The sequence below is a fragment of the Ornithorhynchus anatinus genome, chromosome 2 (genome assembly GCF_004115215.2).
Source record: "Ornithorhynchus anatinus isolate Pmale09 chromosome 2, mOrnAna1.pri.v4, whole genome shotgun sequence".
Taxonomy (NCBI): domain Eukaryota; kingdom Metazoa; phylum Chordata; class Mammalia; order Monotremata; family Ornithorhynchidae; genus Ornithorhynchus; species Ornithorhynchus anatinus.
The window spans coordinates 108,121,575-108,148,686 of record NC_041729.1 but is presented as its reverse complement, the minus strand read 5'-3'; the positions used below and the strand labels follow the sequence as shown (position 1 = coordinate 108,148,686).

The following is a 27,112-nucleotide window of genomic DNA, read 5'->3' as shown; positions in this document are numbered from 1 at the left end:
AATTTGCTTGTATCCACCCCAGGTCTTAATATAGTGCCCTGGAACACCGTAAGCGCTTAACAAATACCACCATTAACACTGAAAAACTGTGTGTGTCGAAAAACTTTCAATGTGGAGACAGCATGTTTCCCATCGAAGGAATCTTTAAAAACATTTTGCTCTCTCCAGTGTGCTTATTTATGTTCATTTCTACCTCCCCCTCCAGACTGTAACCTCCTTGTGAGCAGAAACCATGTCTACCAACGCTGAAACACTTCAGCCATTTCTCTTCCCACCTTTACAACCCAGAGTCAGGAATTGAGTTGGGTGGTGCAGTGGAAAGAACCGGTCTTTTGTGAGTCAGCCAATGGCCTTCTCTTGGCCCTTGAGTAAGGTGAGTAACCTCTGTAGGCTCCAGTTTGCTCACTGGAAACTGAGGAGATTAATACTTGTCCCGGCCTCTCTTTTCCTCATATTAATCTTGCGAGGATATAAAGAGATCCCTGCTGTTAAAGTGCTTTGGAGAAAATAAAAGCATTCTAAGGGAAATAAGTAAGAATGTTAGACTGTAAGCTTCTTGTGGACAGTCTGACAGTTAATCATATTTATTGAGAGCATACTGTGTGCAGAGCATGTACTAAGTGCTTGAGAGAATACAATATAATAACAGACACATTCCCTGCCCACACTAAGCTTTCAGTCTAGAGGGCAGGAGACATGCCTACCAACTCTGTTATACTGTAGACTCCCCAGCACTTACTAGAGTGCTCCACACATAGCGCTCAATAGATACTGTTGATTGATTCCACATGCTCAGAATAGTGTTCCGCACACAATAAGCACTCAATATGACTGGTTGAAAGTGTAAAAATATATAAACACCCACAAACACACTATACATACTTTTTAGTCAGTGAATGCTTCAGTTCAATCCCCGAGAACTGCCTTAGAGAGGCCTGTGAAGGCAGGCAGAAGAGTCAACCGAAGGGGCGCTCAGAAAGCGATGCCCTCTGTGGCCCAAGCCAAAAATGGATGCCAATCAACGTACATATGTATACGTCCTAGCACTTTATACTTTCAGGGTGTGAACCTCATAAATTAAAAACTCCGTGGGGGAAAAGTCAAAAGTCATGAATATGTCTTGCTGATATCCCATCATTGAAATTCCATCCCAAGTCCAGGGCAAAGTTAAAAATGCCGCAACAGGTACTTACTGTTAGAGGTTCGCCCTGGAGGGCCTGCAGAATGAAGTTGCTCACAACTCTGCCGTCATTCATGTGCATCCGAGGTCCAAAAGTATTAAAGATCCTAGCGACTCGGACTTCAACCCCTTCCTGAAATACACAGAGGGGGGACAAGCACAGCATTTAGGACAGATTCACTTTGATGCTCTTTGGGATTACAGAATTTTTTTCTCCCTGAAGAACGCAATACTTTAGTGCCAACAGTTACACAATCAAAAAGTAGAATCAGCTCTCCTAGGATGCGTGGGCTACATTCCCGACACAACCCTGTTAAGGAAAACTTGTTGCTATAATGTGTGGGCCACTATAGGTACCCATGAGTACACAATCATTCCTCCCGATACTGCACTCGCATTGTATACAGAGGTTTGTGTGTCAGGAGAGGAACACTTCCCAAGTCCCTAATGGTGTCTTACCCAAGGTGGGTAGTGAAAACACAGGCTATGGAAGAGCTGAATGCCTGGGTTGTTTAGAAACCTAGATGACTTAGCACCTTATATCCAGAATCACACAGCTTCCACGTCACTCAGGTTTCACTGTACTAAACTTCTTGTGGGGAGGGAACGTATCTACCAACTCTGTGGTATTATACTCTCCCGAGTGCTTAAAAAAGTGCTCTGCGCTCACCCATTTCCTGTCTCTGGACTGGAAGGCCCTCCTTTCTCAAATCCAACAATTACTCTCCTTCCCTTCGAAGGCTTATTGAAGGCACATCTCCTCCAAGAGGCCTTCCCAGACTAAGCCCTACTTTCCTCTTCTCCCACTCCCTTAATAATAATAATGATGGTATTTGTTAAGCGCTATGTGCAAAGCATTGTTCTAAGCGCTGGGGGGGATACAGGGTGATCAGCTTGTCCCATGTGGGGTTCACAGTCTAAATCCCCATTTTACAGATGAGGTAACTGAGGGACAGTGAAGTGACTTGCCCAAAGTCACACAGCTAACAAGCAGTGGAGCCAGGATTAGAACCCACGACCTCTGACTCCCAAGCCCGTGCTCTTTCCATTGAGACGTCTCCTGAGACTGCCACTGCCCCTATCTGTAATCTATTGAATGTCTGTCCCCTTCTAGACTGTAAACTCTTTGTGGGCAGGGATCGTGCCTCTCATCTCTACTGTACTTCATTCTCCCAAGCGCTTCGTACAGTGCTCTGCACAAAGTTAAGTGCTCAGTAAAAACCACTGATTAATTGATTGAAAGCTGATACTTGGATAGCCTGTCACTTCAAAATCTAGGTCGTGACTGTGGGGCAACAATTCGTTTTAACAGTGAACTTAATGGTTGTAACCGGTTTGAAATTCAAGCTATCCCTGCCAAGGGAGACTCAGCATGATGTGGTGGATAGAGCATGGGCCTGGGTGTCAGAAGGTCATGGGTTTTAATTCTGGCTCCACGGCTTGTCTGCTATGTGACCTTGGGCAAGTCACTTAACTTCTCTGGGCCTTAGCCACCTCATCATCTGTAAAAAATGGGGATTGAGACTGTGAGCCCAATGTGGGATACGGACTGTGTCCAACTTAATTAATTTTTATCTACTCTAGTGCTTAGAACAGTGTTTGGCACATAGTAAGCACTTAACAAGTACCATAATAATTATTATTAATCAATCGAATGTGGGGAAAAATCAAACTACTGCACTGCTTTATTGGAGAAATTATTATAATTATCTGCTTGATGCTTAAGGCACCCCAATATCTTAACTGATCTTTCAAATGGAGTATCTGAATTCACGCCAAATTTAAGCAACATTCCCTGCTTCTCCAAAATTCTGATCTTCATCTTCAGCATCTGACCTAGCAGATGTCTATATTTAGCTCTCCAGAGTGTCTTGTGGAAAATGCTTATTTTACCTTGATGAGGAGAGAGCCTACTCATGGGGGCTTGGTCTAATTTCACAGAAAGAAGTTTGCGGAGTGGAATTAACATGATCCTTTCAAACCTCTGAGTGACCAAGTTGAGAGATCAAATCAGGTACTGTAGACACTCCAGTAACCCTCAGGTTCAAAAAGGCAGGTGGGCGTGCAAAACCCCTCTTTACTGACCTGGAAAAATAGGTCAAATCAAAGGAGGACTTCTATACCTCAACAGCGGCAGAGGGGAAAAGAGTAAGAAGTAATGCGGAAACACACTAAACAACAGTTCCATACCAAGGAGAGGACCTGAAAAGTGTCCTGTGGAATAGAGCACAATTCCAGTACTTGTCCAAGTTTCCAAAGAATAAAAATGTCTTATTGCAACCATGACATTTATTATTAAACATATCTGCATGGGAACACACCAGTTATCTGTTGGCACATACAACCACCTGGGTTTATGTGTGTTTGCGTTCATACCATTTCCCACACAAGATTATGAACTTCTCGAGAGCAGGACTTGGCTTTTACTTCCTGTGACGGTCCCCATGGAAATCAATCACATTTATTGAGCGCTCAGTGCAGAATACTGTACTAAGAGCTTGGGAGAGCAAAACATAACAGTTTGATAGACACATTCCCTGCCCACAATGAGCTTACAGTCTAGAGGACCCAATTCACTGCTCTGCCAAGAGCGAACACTGCCATCTGAATGACTGGTATTTACTGTGACCCACTGGGCGGGGAATGTGCCTGCTTACTGTACTCTTCCAAGGGTTTTTACAGTGCTCTGCAGACAGTAAGCACCCAATAAATACCAACGATGATTGAGTGATACAACTAATTTTTTCCCAGAAGAGAACTCAAAGATGTCCAGGATACACCCACCATCACACCGTGAACCCAAACATCCCCCGTTGCCCCTGTCTGAGACAAAATCCTTGACGAGATAAAGCTCTACTCTGGGCTTAGAATATTCCAATTTTATTCATGGACTTTTCTCTCTGAGCTGTACCCATAAATGCATTGATTTTACTAATGGGGAAGGGCCTAGAAATGGACTCATACCTATTTTATGCTCAAAAAGTAAATATTTCTCAGCACATTTTTAATGACGAAAGCAGTGTACCTCTCAAGCAATAGCAAACCAAGGTAAGTACATTTTAAACATTTCCAGCTAATTTAAAAGTTTTAACCCCATGACCTGGGACTGTCTCGGAGAAAAGAAGTCACAGATGAAGACAAGGCTGGGGAATTCAAGTACCCTTCATTGACTTAAATTGAAACGCTGGGCCTCGAAATACAAGGTGGCAATTCAGCCAACTAAGTGAATGGCTGAGTCATTCTCTAATATTAAATGATCGGCTTTCGCTTTTGTGTCCTGCGGTTTCAACCCACATGGTGTTGGGGATGAGTCACTTGTCCCGAGAAGGTTTTACGGGGGACTAGGAGGGCGCTTAAAAGAAGTCTGAGGAGTGCTGGCTAGCCCATAAACTCTGGAAATGTTTTCAAAGTTGGGAGGATAGTCTGCTGGGCAGGGCTCGCTCATTTTCAACGGCGCCACTGGGTCCAGCAGAGAATCAAGGGTGCCAACGTACCACCCGGGGACACAGCTCCAGCACCTGACTTCATGCTGCCTGGGTGCTCTCTGGAGTCACTGCTACTCGATCCCTCTAACCCTGGCGAAGCTGAGATTGTGAGGGAAATGTTTTGGAAAAAAACATCTTGATAGGCAGCCAGCTTCCAGGAATATAATAGCACTTTCCGAAGACTGGCTTGAAAATTATGCTCTCTGCCATGCTGAACTACGATCACGCTAATTCTTTCCGACGGGTTTTCTTTGGAGCACCCCGCTGCGCTGGCCCTTCCTTCCCTGAACCTGTCCGGGCCACCCGGATAGAGGCCTGGCACGCTCCCGCTTGGGGAAACAAGTGCCGGGTTCTGGCCTGCCGCTTGCTGACATGCAGTGACCCTGCCAAACAGCCACAGACAGACGCTGCAGGGAAGGGAAGCTGGGGGAACACCACTTCTAGCCCAACAACAACAGGAGAAAGAAAGGCAGGGCAGCCCTAACAGGGCTGGTGAGATGCCACGAACATGTCTGAGATAACAACGAGCCATCATTAAGAATATGATGGATATGAGGCTGGGCTCCAGCTAAACGGGTTTGTAGAGTTAGGCTAGCCTTGCAGATAAGAATAATAATAAGTGCTTACTATGTGTCAACCACTGTTCTAAGCCCTGGGGTAGAAACAAGTTAATAATGGGACATAGTCTCTGTCCCAGCTTCTTCTGACTCCCAGGCCTGTCAGTAGGCCATGATGCTTCCCATGAAATGATGAAAATACAATAGCAAAACTATCAATTCTTTTCAACTTTCCTGATCTCCACTTACAGATGATACATCAATCTAAGATTTTTTTTTCTTTTACTTCTCCTGCGTTGCTAATAGAAGATCTCTTTCAGATTATCAGTTTGTCAAAGGCGGGCTGAATAGATTTTCTTCCATACGTCTACCACGTGCCCATCCTTGACGATACGGGTGACTCCCACGGTAACTACTGACCTTTGCATGTCAATTCAAAGTTTTCACTTACAAAATCAGTACAGTGGAATTCAAACCATTTTATATAACTATATTGTTAGACACAACAGAGCATTAGCTTGACATTGTGATAGTCCTTTGCTGACTGTGCCAGTGGTACCGGTCATGCTTTGGTGAGGAAAAGCAGAGAGAAATCAACATTTTTTATCCGAATCTGGCTCTCATTCTGGAATTCCATGACTAGACTGATTTCATTCAATTGTATTTACTGAGTACTTACTGTGTGCAGAGCACTGTACCAAACTCTTGGGAGAGTAAAATACAACAGTAAAAAGACCTATTCCCTGCCCTTTATTCACCTCTTAATGTTGGTCGCCTTTGTTAAAACGATCCCATGATCCAGAACAGATTTACATCTCACTTTCTTCAACTTTTTGCCAAGTCAGGACATTAAATTCAATCATTCATTCAATCATATTTATTGAGCGCTTACTGTGTGCAGAGAACTGTACTAAGCACTTGGAAAGTACACTTCGGCAACACATAGAGACATTCCCTACCCAATAAACGGGCTCAAGGTCTAGAAGGGGGGAGGCGGACAACAAAATAAAACAAACCAAGTAGACAGGCATCAACAGCATTGAACCCAACCCACCAGACTACTAGCTTTAAGGAGAAAAATCAACTGCTCAAAATTAGTCAGAGTCTTAAGAGCAGGCAATATGAGAAAGCACCTTTCCTGCCCCTTCCCAAACCTCCTGTTCTCTGTCCAAAGAGAGAAAGCATAATCCCCATCCAGGGAATTCCCAATCCTGATTTCTTACCTGTTTCATGTAGGCATAACACATCGTCTCTGCCACTCGCTTGCCTTCATCATAACAGGCCCTGGGCCCTATGGGATTCACGTGGCCCCAGTAATCTTCGTTCTGAGGGTGGACTTCAGGGTCTGGGAGAAAAAAAAGAAAGAGCGGGGTGGGTTTTTGTCTTTTCTTCCCAGACTTGTGACTGAAGATGGAAAGTTCTCAAACTTTGGTTACAGATGAGCTCCTCTCCCCAGCTAATAGAAATCTCCTCGGGTGAAAAACTGAGGGAAGGAGACTACTCATGGAACCCACAGAATCAAGGGCTAATAAATGATGAATATGGCATTTGTTAAGCACTTACTATGTGCCAAACTCTGTACTAGGCTCTGGGGTAGATTTGAGACAATCAGGTCAGGCACAGACCCTGTTCCACATAGGACTCAAAGTTCTGCCAAGCGCTGTATTAAGTCCTGGAGTAGATACAGTCCCCCTTCCCTATAAAACTCGCAGTCTGAGGAAAGAGAACAGGTCTTGAACCTCCATTTTATAAGTGCAGGAACTGAGGGAGCGAGAAGTTAAGTGACTTGCCCAAGGTCACACAGCAAGGCGAGTGGCAAAGCCAGGACTTGAACCCAGGTTTCCTGACTCACAAACCTGTGCTCTTTCCTCTAGACCAAAGGAAGAAAGGCCAAGTGGTGATTCAGGAACTCATCACTTCCAGAGGACACCTAGCTAGATGGAGTTAGAGAAGCTATCTAATCCCATCTCAGCTGTGTCGGGAAATGGAACCATTCAGAAGAAAGTCACCTGGATTCACATGATTCCTAGCTCCCGGTTCTACAGGTTAATTTAGATGAGTTATTACTTCCACTGGTCCCATGTAAGGTAGAATCTGGAGGCTGATGGATGACATCCAATAGCTTTTCCCCACACACTAAATCACTCAGGATGTTTTCTCCTTCCAGCAGCAGAGACCCAAGAAAAAGTACACCATAAGATATACCCAGATATCAAGATATTTCTCTTAAGGGCCCACAGTCAGAACCCCCCACCTTCCTCTACACTGTAAGTTCACTGTGGGCAGAAAATGTGTCTCATATTGTTATATTGTACTCTCCCAAGTGGCTAGTACAGTGCTCTGCACACAGTAAGTACTCAATAAATATGATTTTTTTAAAATGGCATTTACACGCTATGTGCCAGGCACTATATTAAGCACTGGGGTATTCATTCAATATTTATTTATTGAGCACTTACTATGTGCAGAGAACTGGACTAAGAGCTTGGAGTGTTCAATTTGGTAACAGATAGAGACAATCTCTGTCCAACAACGTGCACACAGTCTAAACGGGGGAAGATATGAGCTAATCTAGTTGGACACAATCCCTGTACCATATTCATTCATTCATTCAATTGTATTTATTGAGCGCTTACTGTGTGAAGGGCACTGTACTAAGCTCTTGGAATGTACAATTCAGCAACAGATAGAGACAATCCCTGCCCAACAATGGGCACACAGTCTAAAAGGGGGAGATAAGACAGCAAAACAAAACAAGAAGTCATGCATCAACACCATCAAAATAGATATATAAAATCAGAGATATATATATACATCATTAATAAAATAAATAGAATAATAATCTATACAAATATAAACAAGTGCTGTGGGGAGGGGAAGGAAGTAGAGCAGAGGGAGGGAGGAGGGGGAATGGGGAGGGGAGGAGGGACAGAGGGAAAGGGAAGGCTCAGTCTGGAAAGGCCGCCTACAGGAGGTGAGCTCTCAGGAGGACTTCAATATGGGGTTCACAGTCCTAATTCCCCTTTTGCAGATGAGATAACTGAGGCAGAGAGAAGTAAAGTGACCTGCCCAACATCACACAGCAGAAAAGTGGCAGAACCAGAGTTAGAACCCAGGTCCTCTGACTCCCAGGCCTATGCTCTTTCCACTAGGTCACATTGCTTCTCATGGGTGTTGAATCACACGATTTGTATCATATAGTTAGTTTCTGATTTCTTCAACAGCAAAGCTGAAACCCAAGCTGGCAAATGCATTTCTGATTATGGGGCTGATGGTACAGACAGGGTGGATGGGGGATATCTTTGTCACTGTTCGACCAGCTCAGGTGCCTTTATATTTGAGATATCTTGGAAAGAGCTGCTTGGCAGCCGGGGAAATGCGGTAAAACAATCAGCCAAATTGGTTTTCAGGTGAAACTACTCACTGTTGGCAGGGAATGTGTCTAAGTGTTACACTGGGCTCTCTCAAGCACCTAGTATGGTGCTCTGCATACAGTAAGCGCTCAGTAAATATCATTAACAGACTGACTGCTTTCCGGGATTTAAAGGGTGGTCACGTGAACTTTTCCCCCATCTCCCTAGTGGCACATGCAGTGCTTGGGCAAAGATGAGGGGGAGAGGTGAGTGCTGTGGCTACAGGAATTTGTACTGGGCAAGTCAGGTTGAAGTGATATGTATGTATGTGAGAGAGAAAGAGAAAGAAAGAACATGGAAGGGTGATGGCACAACTTATACGGACACAGCAAAGCCAAAGTCTCCAAAAAATTTGCCCCTCGGCCGAAAACGAAGTCCCTGAAGCAGGCAGGCCAGCCTGTTGCGCTGCAGTCCACAACAGAGTCGCTCTTCTTGAGCCAAAGCTTCAGGGAGATGGTGAGACCACAGCAGAAACCGGGCCAGGCCTCACCAACGGACAACACAACAGCACCCCCATGACAACGTGCGAGTGTCTGGGGTGGCTGGGGCTCTGGTTCCCACACTGGGTTTGGATCCCATTTTTTGAGTTGCAAGCCCAGGGTCCACTAGCTAGCAGGCTCTTGGTTCTGGCCTCTGTCTTCCCATTTCCACACTCGGCTTATCACTTACCTCCATACACTTCGGAGGTGGAAGCCAGCAGAAGGCGCGCTCCAACCCGTTTTGCCAACCCTGAAAGGGTAAACACAAGAAAGAACAATGTGGGTGTCAAGATGGAAGCCCTGACCCCAAAAATGTGAGATGGGATTTTTTTTTTAATGGTTCTTCTTAAGTGCTTACTATGTGTCAAGCATTGTTCTATAAGCACTGTTTTAAAGTGCTGGGTTGGGTACAAGTTAATCAGGCTGGATTTCCTGCCTGCTCTTCAGGCTAACAACAACCATAAAATAATAATAATAATTGTGGTATTTGTTAAGTATTTACTAGGTTTCAGGCACTGTACTAAGGGCTGGGGTAGATACGAGATAATAGGATTGGACACAGTCCCTGTCCTGAGTTTTAATCCCCATTTTATGGATGAGGTAACTGAGCTACAAATATATAAAATGACTTGCTCAAGGTCATACAGTATACACGTGTAGGAGCCGGAATTAGAACCCAGGTCCTCTGCCTTCCAAGCCCGAGCTCTTCCCACTAGGCCATGCTGCTTCCAGGTAACAGATTCTGGATGGTTCACTGCCTCCCCTTCCTTACAAATGCTTTTTCTCCCACAAAGGAAAATGCAGGGCTGAACCTTCAAAGCTGACATTCTGTTTGAAGTTTCTATTTGCCAGTGTAGCGCAAAGTGAATCCCACTACAGCCAAGAGGATAGGTCTGTCTCCCTTCTGATCTTAAAATTTCATAATGAAATAATCACAGAAAAATGTCACTCAGGTTACCATCCATTAGCATTACAATGGAAACAACTTTCTGCCAGTTGTCTATCTTATCCCACGAGGGTGCATGAAAGAAACGTTCTTTTCTTCAGATTTTGGCTCACATGTAAACCTTGAAAAATAACACTACTATCTTGGATTTGAATGCCACTTTGACTTTTCCCAAGGGCTTTCATATCAGTTATCTCATTTTTATCCTCACAATAGCTCTGCGACTTAGTGGCTGGTGTTATCACCTCTCATATTACAGCTGAGTAGACTGAGGCGGAGAAGGTGAAGTGACTTGTTTGGGGTCACATGGGCCAAAGGCAGAGGTGGAACAGGGGCCCAGACTTCCCCATCAGACGCCACCACCTTCTGCATATCACATTTGAGATTCGAAAGATCAATACACATTCAAATTCCTTAACCACAAATAAGATGGGCTGATCATACATCGGTTGCTCTTTTTTTAAAAATTGGTATTTGTTGAGCGCTTACTGTGCTTCAGGTTCTGCACTAAGCACAGGGGTAGATACAAGATAATCGGGTTGGACACGGTTCCTGTCCCACACAGAGCTCGGTCTTAATCCCCATTTTTCAGATGCGGTAACTGAGGCAGACAAGTGACTTGCCCATGGTCACACAGCAGACAAGCGGGAGAGCTGGGATTAGAACCCTCTTGTGGGCAGGGAACATGTCCATCAACTATGTTGTATTGTATTCTCCCAAGCACTTAGTATAGTGCTCTGCACACAGTAAGCGCTCAATAAATATGATTGAATGAATGCTCTGCACGCAGTAAGTGCTCAATCATACCACTGATCCATCAGTTAAGTGCTCAATGTGCTGTTCTGCTTCCTTTCTACTTCAGGTCAGAGAGTTGACTAATTGCAACCTGATTTAAATCCTTTACAGTCTTGCTCTGCAAGCTCTGGTTCCCCTATTTAAGAGTAAAGATGGGGTTGAAAAGAGACAACTTTCAAGACTACATTCTAGCAAATAAAATTTGCAAGATAACCAGGGTATAGGTATTCTTTCCCTGGACGGCTTGTCAGATGCAATCAGTTCTGACTACAGAAAGCTCTGACTAGTTACCAGAAAGTTATGTGGGAAACACACCCCTGAATTTCAACTAAGTCCCCCGCCAACTAATATTCCTGGTTATTTTTCCTCCCACCCCTCCTGCCTTCCCTTAAATCTAATTTTAGTGCCTTCTGAACTCAATTTGCATTTCAACTTTCAATAGACTCATAAGGTCTTACCCCTAGGAGAAAAACAGGGGTGTGGTTCGAGTCTCCCTCTTCGAAGCTATTTCATTGGGAAATCTTTGTTTCTGAAGCTTGCTACCGGGTAAGAACCTCATGCTGAATTATCCTTAAACATTCACATGTAGCATATGTACAACTAATTGGTTAACTCTCGTTCTAAATAATCTGATTCCAAACATTACAAGCCACTTATTATGCCAGGGCACCATATATTAGATGTGCATTTTGCTCTACAGAACCCTTCCCTCCTGTTATACTCTGGTACAGGAAAAAGATCATAGCCTTCAATTTAATATTAATAATAATAATAATAATTGTGGTGTTTAAGCACTTACTGCATGCTAAGGACTGTAGGTACAAGATAACCAGATCTCACTTGGAGCTCAGTCTAAATAGAAGCGAGAACGGATACTGAATTCCCATTTTACAGTGGAAGGAACTGAGGCCCAGAGAAGTTAAGTGACTTGCCCAAGGTCACAAAGCAGATAAGTGGTAGAGCCACTATTAGAACCCAGGTCCTGTGACTCCCAGGACCATGCTCTATTCACTAGGCTACTCCAGTTCTCACTTTAATGGTCAGAAGAACTGTAAAGAGAATTAAAAAATAAAATCTGAAATTATAACTTACCCAGCATATTTAATGTCCCTATCGTGTTGGTCTTTAATGTCTTGATAGGATTATACATGTAGTTTGGAGGAGAAGCTGGAGATGCTAGATGGTATATCTGGTCCACTAAGAGAGAGCAAAAGAAGAAAGTCACTTAGGTGAAATTTTACAAACGTCGACAAGGAGTATCCGACTTTGCGAACAAGGGCCTTTTCCTGCAGAAGTAACCCTGTATACAATCTGAGACATTTTAAAATAAAAGCATTGATTATTTAGAACAAAAGAAGACATTCACTGAACCAAAGAAGTAGGACTTTTTTTCTTCTAAAATTGGACATTTAGTTATGGAGGGGACTGAGGGTAAGATGATCTTGGAGTTCCAGATAACATGTTTTCAGGTGTGATAGCAATCTGACATGTAGGCAGGGATGGAAAGGTTGGCAGTTTGCCTTCTGCACCCATCAAGGAAGACTCTATGGGGAAGCAGTGTGGCCTACTGGATAGAGAGCACAGGCCTGGGAGTCTAGAAAGATCTGGGTTCTAATCCCGGCTCCACCACTTTGCTGTGTGACCCTGGGCAAGTAACTTCACTTCGCTAGACCTCAGTTAACTCATCTTTAAAACGGGGATGAAGACTGTGAGCCCCATGTGGAACATGGACTGTGTCCAAATTGATTAGCCTGTACCTACCCCAATGCTTGGAATGGTGGCTGGCATATAGTAAACACTTAAATACCATAAAAAAACCAACAATACAACAAGGACAATAGAGTTGGTAGACACAATTCCTGCACACAACCAGCTTACTGTCTACAGTCCGTCAATCAACGGTATCTATTGGGTGCTGTGTGCAGAGCACTGTACTAAGTACTTGGGAGAGTTCAATTTAACAGACATGCCCTGCTCACAATGAGCTTAGAGTCTCCACTCCTCCTACAGGTCGTGGCCTGTTGCCTATCTTTTCCAGGTCTTTACTCCTTTAGTGCTTCTCCCCTTACAGGATAACAAAGTGACTCATTCTCTGCTCACAGGGAGCAAACACTCAAATGGTAGGGATAAACCACAAAGGGTGATGGAAGCTATGGAGGCCTAAACCACTCTTCACCTGACCTATTTTGCCTTTGCGGATGCACTGTGTCTCATCACCTCACCCACTGCACAGATACCTACCCTCCAAGAGCAAGAAACACATCTCTGTGGAGAAAACTCTCTATTCCAACTGTATTTTTCCAAGTGCTTAATAGTGCCCAGAACCCAAGTTCTTGCATCAGCGCCTCTATTTCCCTGCTATGGGACTTTGGACAAGGCATATAATCAGTGAATCATATAACTTCTCTCTGTTTCAGTATGTTATTTGTAGAACAGGGAAAATACCTTTCACCCTCCCTTTTAGATTAGCATGGCTTAGTGGAAAGCACCGGGGCTTGGGAATCAGAGGACTTGGGTTCTAATGCCAGTTCTGTCACTTGTCTGCTGTGTGACTGTGGGCAAGCCGTTTAACTTTTCTGTGCCTCAGTTACCTCATCTGTAAAATGGGCATTAAGCCTGTGAGACCCGCATGGGACAACCTGATTATCTTATACACACCTCAGTGCTTAGAACAGTGCTTGGCATGTAGTAAACGTTTAATAAATATCATTATTATTATAGTGCTCTGCACACAGTAAACACTCAAAAGTGACGGACTGATATGGCAGCAGTGATAAACATTTGAAAATACTAATGGTGCTGCTGTGTTATTGCCCAGAAAAGGTCTCCCCATCTGAAATCAATTTTCTAACCCATTGTTTCTTGTGACATTTATCTCCAACATGCTACCCAGCCAGCTGTGCTAATCACACACCATCTGCCTAAGTGAAAATGCAACATCTGGACAGATGCAATGGTCCATAATTGTTGTCCATGATTCCAGGGCTTCTTCTCAATTTACCTTATTGATTATAATATTTAAAGGGGATTTCAGTGCCCAGAGTTTCTTAAGCTGGAAGCTCAGTCTAAAAAAAGGAAAGGGGGCCAAAAAGATTCTAAAAGGCCCTTCGGTACTGCATGTCCCTGTTGGGATGAGGTTCCAACACAATTTTTTTCCTTTGAGAAAGGGAAGGGGAGAAGGGGAGAATGGGAGAAAAGGAGGGAGAGAAAGGGTGAGAGAGAGTAAGATATGACAGGGAGACCATCAAGGTGAGAGATGAAGGACACTTTCATGATCTGTTCCCTCCATTTCTAATATCCATAAAGTCTAAGGTGCCTGCTAGGGGCACTCTTGTGGGTTATACAAAATCCCACAGGCAGATGGAAGTCAATATCACAGAAGGAAAAGCTCACTAAAATAATGGGACCATTATCTCTTAATGGCATGCTAATAAACTATGGCTAAATGCTGAAGAATAGATGGAAGGGCCCACATGAATTATATGGAAAACAATGATGGGTTTCCTAAATTTAGAATGAAAACAGTGGGTTGTGGGTGTTGGGGGGCGGGAGAGGAGGGAGGGGAAAAGAAGTGTTCCTCCTGAAATCTGAAACCATACAGAAGAATGAACTGGACTTGGTGCCAAAATGGGATGAGGAGATGATTGAATCACTGCATGAGGGGCCAGATGGATTAGCAGGTGGGGAGAGCAATGGGTAAATTGGAGGGAAATGGAAGAAGAGGACATAAGAAGGACGATGAATACTTTTTAAAATTCTAAGTATGAGGTGGTGATGTTCTGAAGGGAGGAAGAAATGATTATAATAACAACAGTAATAGTAATAATAATTGTGGTATTTGTTGAGTTCTCACTCTATGCCATGGACTGTTCTAGAAACAAGACAATCAGGTTGCACACAGTCTCTGTTCCACAGAGGGCTCACTGACTTAAACCCCATTTTACAGATGAGGGCACTGAGGCACAGAGATATGAACTGACTTGCCCAAGATCACACAGCTAACAAGTGGTGGAGCTGGGATTAGAACCCAGGCCCTTCTGACATGTAGGGCCATGCTCTAGCCACTAGGCCATGCTGCTTCTCGTCCACAACTGGGGAGCAGCAGCAGTGGTTGGAGATCAAGTGGGGTGTCAACAGAGAGGGTCAAAACCGCTCAAATGGATGATGTTCCCCAGAGCGGGAAATGCAATGACAGGCTCCAGGATGGCAGGAGGGGTGTGCTATGGAAATGTAGAGTGTTCTGAACAGCCACAAAAAATGGAATGTATCCAGGGCTGCATTGAACCTGATCCCCTGTGGTGGAATCAGGAGTGGTTCAATACAATGGCAGGTGCTAATGCTTCAGAATATATTAAGTGGCTGAGTGGAGAAAGGACAAGTCATGTACCACTCACTTGCAGGATGCCTTCCCTTAACCTTAGGGAAATAGGTGACCTAGTGGAAGGGGCATGGGACTGGGACTCAGAGGACCTGAGTTCTTATCCCAGTTCCACCACCTTGCTTGTGTGACCTTAGGCAAGTTGCTTAACTTCTCTGTGCCACTCTCTCCTCATCTGTAAAATGGGGGTTCGATTCAACACTTTCCTAGAGTCTAAACTGTAAGCCCCATATAAGACATGGACTATGTCTCACCTGATTCTCTTGTATCTACCCCAGCATTTCCTTAACCATCACATGAACTTTCCACCAGCCAACCATCAAACTTCTTGAGTGGCAAAATAAATAAATAAAATAAAAAGCAATCTGCAAGAAATGAGCCTGAAGGACTTTAAATGAGCTTTCCAACAGGGAGAACACATTTAATCCACACTACCTTTCATCACCATATGTCTGCCCAAAATAGCTCAGAAGATCTCAGGGTGTCTACAAGAACATGCGCATGAGTGGGTATTTTTAGACAGGCAAGGCCGGTAGGCAAGTAGTCAATCAGTCGATTGTATTTGAGAGCTTACTATATGCACAGCACTTTATTAAGTGCTGGGGAGAGTAATAACAGACAAATTCCCTGCTCACAAAGAGCTTACAGTCTAGAGTCCAGGTATCCTGGTGGTCTAGTGGTTAGGATTTGGTGCTCTCACCGCCGCACCCTGGGTTCGATTCCTGGTCAAGGAAGCATCTTTTTACAGAGAAGCAGCGTGGCTTTCTGAATAGGGCATGGGCCTGGGACTCAGAAGGTCATGGGACCCAATCCTGGCTCTGCCACATGTCTGCTGCGTGACTCTGTGCAAGGCACTTCACTTCTCTGGACCTCAGCGACCTCATCTGTAAAGTAAAATGGGGATTGAGAGTGTGAGCCCCATGTGAGACAGGGACTGTGTCCAACCTGGCTAACTTGTATCCACTCCAGCACTTAGAAGATGGCTTGGCACATAGTAAGCATTTAAAAAGTATCATAGTTATTATTATTATTATTAGAGACTGCTCTGGTTTTCCGCAGCTGTGGGGAGGCTAGCCGCTCGGCATCGCTACAGATGAACCCAAAGAGAAGAACGCCTAACCTTGTATGGGATGATGTTTATATGCTGTTTCTTCAAGGATGCCCTCTACCTTGCCGCAGCCCCGCCAATACAAACACGCACACACGTATGAAGGGTCCAAAAGGAAAACTATACAAATAAGGAAGTTCTCAGGGCATTCCAATGGAACTACCATTTGGAACACCCAGGAGGGAACACAAATGCTGCTTCAACTGAAGAGAGGATGCCTCAAAATGGACTCCCACGTCTCTTAATTGACACCCCCGGCTCTGATTCCTTTGGGGGAACTTGCCAGCCCCAGCCAAGTGCTCGAGGCCTCTAGTAAAATTCCTCCCCTGCAGCCATGTTCCTGAACGCCACAAGGGTGGATAAAGTCAACCCCCCACCCCCCGCTGCTGGCCACTGGAATTAATTCCTGAGAATAACATGACCTAACCAGTGGAGATGATTTCCCTTCATATGAGTTCTGCTCCCTGGATCTGTACAGGAGCAATTGGGGACAGATGCTTAAACTACTGGATAATAATTACAATGACGATGACAATAATAATAATAATAATGGTATTTGTAATTTGTCAGGCACTATGCTAAGCCCTGTGCTAATCAGCATGGATACAGTCTCCGTCCCTCATTGGGCTCATGGACTAAGTAGGAGGGCGAACAGGTAAGATGAGGAAACTGAAGCACAGAGAAGTTAAATGACTTGCCCCATCTACACCCAAGCAGGTACCTGGTGGAGTAGGAATTAGAACCCAGGTCCTCTGATTCCCAGGGCCGAGCTCAGTGCATTACACCATGCTCCTTCCTCAGAGTTTGTAGAGAGCTGATAACATCTCTGCTTTGCTGAAGCTTCCCAAGTTGAAACAGAAGCACTTCAAGTTGTTGTGATTGACTGCCAGATTGCAAATCACCCATTATTACCCTCAGGGCAAAGCGAGAAATGTAAAAATGTTTTATCTTCCGCTCCCCATTAGATTGCAAGCTCCTTAAGAGAAGGGAACTAATTCTCCCTTCTATCATCCTCTCTTATAGTGATTTGCTCTCAGAAGGCACACAATCAATATCGTTGATTGATTGACACGCCTCTGGCGGTGTCAAGTATTTAATGCCAAGAATTGCCACTCCAACTTAGGCTCTCCTTCTCTCTCTAGTCCACCTTTCAAGTTCTCCTTCACCTTCTTATGTTAAGCTTCTTCAGCTCCTTGTCTACCCCTTCTTCCCAAACACCCTCGCCAAAGCTTTTTCAGAAGCACCGGGGCAGGATGAGAGGAAAGGAACAGTTTCTCATTCTTATCTTCCTTGGCCACTCTGCTGCCTTTGCTCTAATCACACGTCCCACTTTGGATTTTAACCTATCACTTTCCCAGGTTCAACACAGCAAAGATACAGCTGATGGATCTTCCCTGCCACACCGCAATCCTTTCCCAATTTTCCCCAATCTACGGATGACTCCAGCGTTTCATCCATCTCCAACCTACCAAGTTAAACGGAAATGACAAGGTTCTTGGACGTGAAATAAAAAAAAAGTACAGCTAAGCAGAAAGAAAAAAGTACAGCACCACTGGCCACAAAATAGTAGCAGTAACATGATTTATTAAGAGCTTACTGTGTGCACAAAGCACTATGTTAAGCACTTGGAGAGAATTGACAGATGGGAACTAGACATGGTTCCTGTCCCTTGTCGGGGGGGGGGGGGGGGGGCTCAAAATCTAAGAAGAAACTAGGAGTCAGCTAGGAGGTGCTGTATTTTAAGAGTTAACCAGGAAATGGGATTTGTTAGAACAATCTGTTTGCTCAATGTAAACACTTGATGAGAGGGCCAAGGTCAGTTTTCATTTCTGTACTGTAAAGGGGATGGAGAGAAACAGGAGAGGGAGGATTAAAATTAGAGAAGCAACTTGGCCTAGTTTTTTGGTTTTTTTTTTTTAATGGTACTTGTCAAGTGTTTACTATGTGCCAGGCACTGTTCTAAGCACTGGGGTAGATACAAGCTAATCAGGTTGGACACAGTCCACGTCCCACATGGGGCTCACACAGTCCAGAGAAAAATGGAAACATAAGCCCCAGTTCTACATGAGAAAACTCAGAGGGAAGAAGAATCGGTCTAGGAGGAGTCTTTGTTTCTATACGATAGCCTTGAACTGGTGCTTAGCTGAGGAAGATCGGTGGAAAATAAGATGAGTTCTGCCCCGAGGTGACAAAATTACCCCTTACTAACCTAATCAGTTGAACAACAAAATAATCCTGAATTGTTTCCAAAGTGAAAAATGTTCCTGTAACAGCCATGTTAGTCATGTTTAGGCATATCTGTTGCTCTGAAATTGGCCATCCTGTTTAATCTGATTGCTAGGCTCCCCACAGGAATACAATAATAATGATGATTATAACAATAATAATATCTTGAATTTCTACAGCATTTTTATTATTCCAAAGGGCTTCCAAGTCAATTATCCCATTTTCGCCCCCGAGTTTCTCTGAGAAGTGATTGAAGCAGATGATAACCTCCCCACTTTTCACAGAGTGATTTGATGATTGCCTTTTATGGAATTTTCCCAAGTGCTTGGTATAGTGATTGATTGATCGATGGCACCTAGACATCATGTGGTCTTTGACCTAGCAGTATAGTCTCCGAGCCAGGACTAGCCTTCAGGTCTACTGACTCTAAGACCCGTGCTCTCCTCTAAGCCATTCTGCCAGCCAAGTGGCTAGTACAGTGCTCTTCCCTGCCTAAGGAGGCAGGCGGTCAACCCTGTCGACGCCGACACCGACGGCTACAAGGCGCAACCAACCAGATGCCCGGCTGCGTTGCTGCCGCACTCACCTTCAATATACAGGGGTTCTACAACATCGTGATTGATCAGCTCAAAGTTCTCGTGGCCAATCCAGTGCTCCACGTTTCGTTTCCTGCCCGTAAAGAAGTTGTCCACAACTGTAACCTCATGGCCATCCATCATTAGTTTGTCAGTAAGATGAGAACCCACAAACCCTGCTCCTCCAGTTATCTGCATTAGGACAGTGTGTATGAAATATTTACAGAAAACACCAAAAAAACAAGATGACAACAGCGTTCACAAATGAGCTAACTGCTGGGGTCGGGGGTTAGGGCGAGAGGGCAAGGGATCGGGGGAGAAGGGAAAAAAGAGAGGAGGAGAAGGCGATGGTCTTCTCCTACTCTCCGGAAGGGCTTTCTGAAGTAGGATCTTACAAGCATAAACAAAGCATAAACATTTTCTAGCTAAAGGCGCATTACAAATATTGATTAGAGAACATTGGCTGAAGATTTAAAATTGTTTTCTCTAACATCATTTGCCATTTATAGGCTTCACGTCAAATACCGCTCAGAAGGTGCTCATCTGGGATTGGGAAAGACTCTGATGATACTAATTATGAAATAAGTTTTTCAAAAGGTATCAAAATCAGCAAGTTGGCAGGTAGATGTTGGGTGTTTACGTTGGTGATTTTGAGATTCATTATCCAGACTTCAAAAGGAAGTCATTTTTAGGAACAAGTTATTAAAAGCAAGAAGTAGCGTTCATTCGCTGCCTGAAGCTCTACAGAATTAAAGGCTACTGCCTGATTAGCAGTAAGGTAATTCTTATGTAGACTGTTAGCTACAATTCGCTGTTAACCCAGTGATACAATTATGTAGTTATTCTGCTATGACACTACTTTTCTCAGTTAACTGGTCTCATATAAAATTTAAAGCTGCCAGAAATATTAAGGGAAACATAGAGTCTATTCTAAATGCCCTCATTAAAAGGTATTATTAAAATCATAATCTGAGGACAAGAAATGTATTCCAGTATCTAAAAACCAGTTGGTGGGAACATAAGAAAAAGCAGTTTCAGCATACAGAATTTAATTTTCCAATTTACTGAGACAAAAGTTTTTTTTAAGACACCCTTTCCACAATCAAATTTCTTCTTTCCTGGCTCCAGCAATCAATCAGTGGTATTTATTCAGTGCTCACTGTAGGCAGACACTGTACTAAGCACTTGAGAGAGCACAATACAAGAGATGTGGTCCCTGCCCACATGGAACTTACAGATCTCTCCTTTCTAAAAACAAAAGAACAAGACATCAGAAATACCTCTCCACTGTCTCCTGAATGGAGAAAGGGCTTAATTCCCTAAATTATTCCTTTTCTAAAGTTTACTCAAGTTTTGGAGGCTAGTACTCATAATAAACTTCCCAAGTTCATGGGAAAAACATATTCACTCATTCAATTGTATTCACTGAGTGTTTACTGTGTGTAAAGCACTGTAGGAAGAGCCTGGGAAAGGACAAAAAAACAATAAACAGTGACATTCTCTGCCCACAAAGAACATATGGCCTGCTGGATTTATTTTTTATTTATAAACAAGCATGATAACATCCTCTGGCTTCTGTCAACACTAGAAAACATTACAGAAGCAGCGTGGCTCAATGGAAAGAGCACGGGCTTGGAAGTCAGAGGTCATGGGTTCGACTCCCGGCTCTGTCACTTGTCAGCTGTGTGACTGTGGGCAAGTCACTTACTTAACTTCTCTGTGCCTCAGTTACCTCATCTGTAAAATGGGGAATAAAACTGTGAGCCCCACATGGGACAACCTGATCACCCTGTATCTACCCCAGTGCGTTGAACAGTGCTCTGCACATAGTAAGCGCTTAACAAATACCAACATTAATTAATTAATTAGAAAAATGAATTGGAGCAAAATGGTCTCATAGAAGAAGCCTGGACTGGTGGAAAGAGCATGGAACTAGGAGTCAGAGGACCTGTGTTTTAAATCCTGGCTCTGTCACTTGTCTGCAGTGTGACTTTGGGCAAATCTATTAACTTCTTGTGCCTTAATTCCTTCATGGGTGAAATGGGGATTAATTCTTCCCTCCAATTTCAACTATGAGCCCCATGTAGAGCAGGGACTGTGTCCACCCCAATGATCTTGTATCTACAGAAAAGCAGCGTAGCTCAGTGGAAAGAGCACGGGCAGGAGAGGCAGAGATCATGGGTTCAAATTCCAGCTCCACCACTTATCTGTGTGATTTTGGGCAAGTCACGTAACTTCTCTGTGCCTGTTACCTCAACTGTAAAATGGGCATTAAGACTGTGAGCCCCACGTGGGACAACCTGATCACCTTGTATCCTCCCCAGCGCTTTAGAATAGTGCGTTGCGCAAAGTAAGCACTTAAATGCCATCATCATCATCACTTAGTAGTGTCCGGCACATAGGAAGCACTTTAAACTCCATTGGCAAAAAAAGAGAAGTATAAAACTTCTGAACTGTCACTTTTATTCTTCACCCTCATTAAGAAGAAAGAACAGTTCGATCTTGGCATGCACAGACACTCTGGATAAACTCATGGGTGACAGAACTCCAAGAAGTTATTGGAGGGGAAAACTTAGGGGTGTTGGGGGGGGGGGGGGAAGGGCCATCTAAGAGGTTGGATGTCAAAACCGGGAGCCAATACACACTTCCTCCAAGGATCTCTTGCCACTGTGGCGACACAATTCTGGACAAGAGGGATAATTGGCCCGACCCACAAATAGCCACGCTTATGTTCCATTATATAAGTTCAAAAAGGCAAACTGGCATTGCAAAAAGGCATCATTAATCTGTGAGCACTAGAAATTCATCTTCACATCCAACCGCCCATAACTGACAAGCTACAACTTGAAGAAACCCAACAGATGTAAAAGTACCCATAGCCACCTTCTGCATTTCATTCAAGCAGTGGCATTAAACTGATTAGGGCTGCCTAAGTCTTTTCTGACACACAAGTTGTTTTTGTAGAATTCCCCTGTCTCTGTAGTAGTCAGAGCTTTATGGGGCTTATCCAGGCAATTAAGTTGATTTTTTTTTTCCCCTTTTCAGATTTGGCTCATTAAACAAACATTCCTAGAAGAAGTACTACCAACTGAGGCTAATCACTCAGGCTTCTGCAAAAACACCCCCAGCCCCCTCACACACCCAATACAATCTATGTAGAAGGCTTGGGTGCTGATTTCCTCAGTAAATTTACCACAAAGGAGGTAGGAAAAAACGGATGCTACATCGAACCCTGAAAATTTGATTACAAGAAGTTCCCTGAGGGATGTGGACAGGGTTTTGCAGAGTAATGTGCTCTGGTTTCTAAGCTCTCACTGGTGATGCATACGTCTTAATTTGGCAAAATTTACCCTTGGATGCTTCAGCATTTGATTTGTGCCTGCTCACCCGTTTGGCCAAAATCACTTAGATTTTTTTAGGTTAGCAGAGCTTTCATTTGCATTAGTACCTTAGTAAATTACTGCAAAGGCCTCAAGATCTACTTGTGTTAACGGATCTTGAACACAAGCAAGCCCATTACAGATTCATAACCTTCCAACTCAGCACTTGGCCCCCCAAAACCAACAGCTACCCACCAACCAACATACAAAAATCAAGCAACCTATCAATCTTTGGGGAAGATTATCCTCCATAAGAGAGTGGAGCCAGATGCAATAAATCTACTTTCACTGTTATTGGTAAAAATGAAAGGCTGCCTATTGTGCTTAACACTCACAACCTGCTCACTCCAATACATCTTGGCACTAATGGTTAGTCCCTTATGCAGAATTCTTTAGTGATGCTCAGAGAATCAGGCAATTTGTCTCATTGGTGGAAAATGTTGCAAAAAACCTTCTGTGCACTCTGCCCTTTCACTGGCCCTCTAAGGACATTTCTGGACAGAAGTCTGAGCCAAGAAAGTTGAATTGAGACTTTACAGGACAGTAAAGCTCTAGCTGAAAAGGCAAAAGATTTATTTCAGCTCTGGTATGGTTACTGATTATTACGGTTTGAAGGATTATGACTCTTGAAAAAAATGCTTTTATTTTAGTGGTTCCCATAAACTGGTTAGCCAGCTAATATAAGTTGATGCAAAAACAAGGGTTTTGATTTTTGACACCGGCCGCTTCTTGAGACCCCCAAAAAGAAGACACCGCTTCGAGCTGAACATCAACCCTGGGGATTACTTGAGGGAAACGTTTGCATTCAGAAGACAACGAAGTTCACAGACAAAAATGCTTTTTTAAAAAAGTAAAAGCATCATCAGTCACAACTTACCAAAATTCTTTTACGGTCCTTCTCCGATAAAAATTTCACAGGTGGATACTTCTGAGTGAAACTAAAGAATATATTCAGAGGGGAAAACAGAATCAGAAGTCTCATTATATTATTCCTCCCTCAACACCACATCACAATAATAATTCTCCTTCTTTTTCAGCTCCATCCACTCGGGATGTGTCCAGACCAAATCAGAAGTCGATGAACCCAATTCTCCCAGAACCTACAATAAGTGGTGTGGTCTAGTGGAAAGAGAACAGGTCTCACTCAGAGTCAGAGAACCAGGGTTCTAATCCCGGCCCTGCCACTTGCCTGCTGTGTGACCTGAGGCAAGTCACTTCACTTTTCCATGCCTTGGTTTTCTCATCTGGAATACAGGGAATTCAATACCTGTTTTTCCCTCCTACTCAGACTGTGAGCTGCACGTGAGACAGGGACTGTGTGTGAACTGATTATCTCTAACCCAAAGCAAGAGGAATAGTGCTTGGCACAAAGTACTTAGCAAATACTACTAATAGTATTACTGGAAGTTCCTAGATCTAACCTTCACCTCTCCTGCTGTGTATCTGATGGAAAGCTCTGTGGAAAAACTTCAAAGTGCCACACAATAATAATAATAATGATGGTATTTGTTAAGCGCTTACTATGTGCAAAGCATTGTTCTAAGAACTAGGGAGGGATACAAGGTGATGAGGTTGTCCCACGTGGGGCTCACAGTCTTGATCCCCATTTTACAGAAGAGGTAACTGAGGCACAGAGAAGTTCAGTGACTAGCCCAAAGTCACAGAGTTGATAAGTGGCAGAGCTGGGATTGGAACCCATGACCTCTGACTCCCCCAAGCCCGTGCTCTTTCCACTGAGCCACGCTGCTTCTCTATATATTCGAGGTATTCCAGTAACATGACCATCAGCATGTTCTTGGCCTCACACCTGCCTCCAGCTAATTTTGCCCTACGCAGTACTTATTTTTGTAAAGAGCTGATATTTTAAAAAGCTCTTATAATTCAAACACAAACATCTAATTTGTATCGGCTTTAAAGCTTAATGAGGACTTTGAGAACGTATTCTAGCCTGTAAAAAAATTAACCACTAAAAACTTATGTTCCTCAATCACCTCTACTTAAAACTTCTATGACAAGAGGTATAATTAGAAAAATCAGCATATTGTCCTATTCCACCATAGTTAGACTTAATTGCAAAACAGGACTGTCTCCCGCACACACCTACAATTACTCCAATCGCTGGGCAAAAGGAGAGCTTGGACTCGCATCAAAAACTTGGAGTACTGTGACATACAAACACACACAAAAGGCAACTGCCCTCCCCGCCTCCAAATCCCCAGATCTCAATCCAGAAGCTAATAATAATAATAGTAATAATTACGACACTTGCTAAGTGCTTACTATGTGCCAAGCACTTTTCTAAGCACTTCAGTAGATACAAGGTAATCAGGTTCGACACAATCCCTGTCCCACATGGGGCTCACACTCTTAATCCCCATTTTACACATGAGGTAACTGAGGCCCAGAGATGTTAAGTGCCTTGCCCAAGGTCACACAGCAGACATGTGACAGAGCTGGAATTAGAACCCAGATCTTTCTGCCTCCCAGGCTCTATCCTCTAAACCAAGCAAAATTCTTAGCTGCTAAATAATTAAATGTAGTCTGCTTTGGGTAATCATAATAATTTTTTAAAAACTCAAGCCTAAAATACAGCCACGACCCTTTGAGGGTTTGGTTATCAGATAATGAGACAGCCAAAGCCAGTCCACCCAAAAAGCCCAAGCAGTAATTTCTTCCACCTGTCTCGATCAAATCCTACATGGGCTATATGTTCTACTGTATTCACCCAAGTGCTTATTACGGTGCTTTGCTCCCAGTAAGCGCTCAATAAATACAAGTGAATGAATGAATGGCCAGTATGGGTTACCAAGCAAGGGAATGCTCAGTGGCTTCCTCTGTGCAAAACCTATTGTGGAATTTTTTAAATGGTATTTTTAAGTGCCTACTAGGTGCCAGACACTGTACTAAAGCCGTGGGGCAAATATAAATTAATGAGGTTGAATGCAGTTCCTGTCCCACATAAGGCTCACAGTCTTAATCCCCATTTTACAGATGAGGTCACTGAGGCACAGAGAAGTGAAGTAACTTGCCCAAGGTCACCCAGCATACAAGTGGCAGAGCCAGGATCAGAACCCAGGTCCTTTGACTCCCAGGCTGGTGCTCTTTCCATTAGGCCACACTATTTCTTGGGTCTTATTTCTCTTTTCTTTTGCCTGCCAATGGATCAACAAACACTTGAAGTCATTGCTCCTGTTGCCATATAGAGCAGTTTGAAGGTAACCTTGCTTCATTTAGGACACCAAACTCCCAAATCAACCCCAAATTTAACAATATAATAGTAATAATAATTACAGCACTTGTTAAGCGCTTACTATGTGCCCGGCACTGAGCGCTGGGGTGGATACAAACAAATTGGGTTGGACACAGTCCCCGTCCCATGTGGGGCTCACAATCTCAATCCCCATTTTACAGATGAGATAACTGAGGCTCAGAGAAGTGAAGCGACTTGCCCAAGGTCACCCAGCAGACAAGTGGTAGGGCCGGAATTAGAACCGCCGACCTTCTGACTCTCAGGCCCATGCTCTATCCACCATACCACGCTACTTCACATCTGGACCTTGGTACTGCACCTGGTAACAATGTGGCCAGGAAGTAAAGACTCCGGGCTATGGATAAACTTTAACATATATAAGAGATAAGCAATACCTGGCCAGGTGTCATTTACCCAAGGAAATTCCAGATGCTTGTACAGAGGAGAGAATGGAAATCACTGGGGTGGGGGAAAAATGCCACTTCGACGTGATCAAGCTTTTCACCTTCTGAAAAATTCACCACATAACACTCTAAAGTGACTTGTCAGCTGAGAGAGAAATATGATGGATTCCTAGAATCAATATGTTGACACTGGCGGTGAAAATGTTATAAAAAAACCCAACCAAATTTTAAAAAAATTCAATTTCGGTAGGTGGGGGCACTGCTACCATGAAAACAGTTGGGAATTAGAAATCAGGTGGGGTAGAGTAAAGCCCTACAATTCCCCTCACCTGCATGATCACCTCTTTGCCCTCCCTCCCTCCCACCCCCAGAGGAGGCAGTCCTAGCAACTGGACACATTTTCTCATTCTGCAATTTCCCCTGTTCTCTCCCGCCTGCTAAAATCCTTCTTCTTTCCTCCTCCTATTTTCCCGCCTCATCTCTGAAACCATAGGCTGGCAGAACTAGGAAGGAGAGCAATTTCATGATTAAAGTAATTAACTGCTTCTTTTTTTTTTCTTTTTACTATCTGCCATCTCTCCAGAGATTAAGAGATGAAACAAATATCCTTCAGAAAGCAAGGTGGGCCTGGGGAGAAAGGATGGGGGCCGAGGGAGGGCATAAAGGGAGAGGGCAGACAGGTAGATAGGCAGTTTCTAGTTTATCCTTTCCAGATAAACCTGGCTCTTCATTTGTAGGACTTTCCTGGGGCAGACCGATTCCCTCTAAGAGTCCACACAACAATGGTGAGTTTTCTCAGCTCACTGAAGAAACACCACAGGCAGAGGCAATAAAAATGGAACAGGTCACAGTTGCTCCCAAAAGTCACTGTTTAATTTTGCCTTTTGATGGCCACAGCAGCTCCACACAGCTCCCACAGCATGCTACCGATTCAAG

At 43.8% G+C, this 27,112-nt stretch overlaps 1 protein-coding gene across 4 annotated transcripts in view; it reads right to left on the bottom strand.

Moving 5' to 3' along the window:
- Positions 1-27,112, bottom strand: part of UXS1 (UDP-glucuronate decarboxylase 1) — a 91,061-nt gene that overhangs the window by 22,164 nt on the left and 41,785 nt on the right. For 2 of the 4 annotated variants that reach the window (XM_029057877.2, XM_029057878.2), the window contains exons 5-10: positions 23,400-23,460; positions 19,154-19,334; positions 11,948-12,052; positions 9,305-9,364; positions 6,446-6,567; positions 1,194-1,313 (exon numbers count right to left, since the gene is read on the bottom strand). In XM_029057877.2, coding sequence (XP_028913710.1) covers positions 1,194-1,313; positions 6,446-6,567; positions 9,305-9,364; positions 11,948-12,052; positions 19,154-19,334; positions 23,400-23,460 — 649 coding nt within the window. The remainder of the gene's footprint in view (positions 1-1,193; positions 1,314-6,445; positions 6,568-9,304; positions 9,365-11,947; positions 12,053-19,153; positions 19,335-23,399; positions 23,461-27,112) is intronic. The other 2 variants (XM_029057879.1, XM_039911191.1) reach the window with 2 other exon arrangements.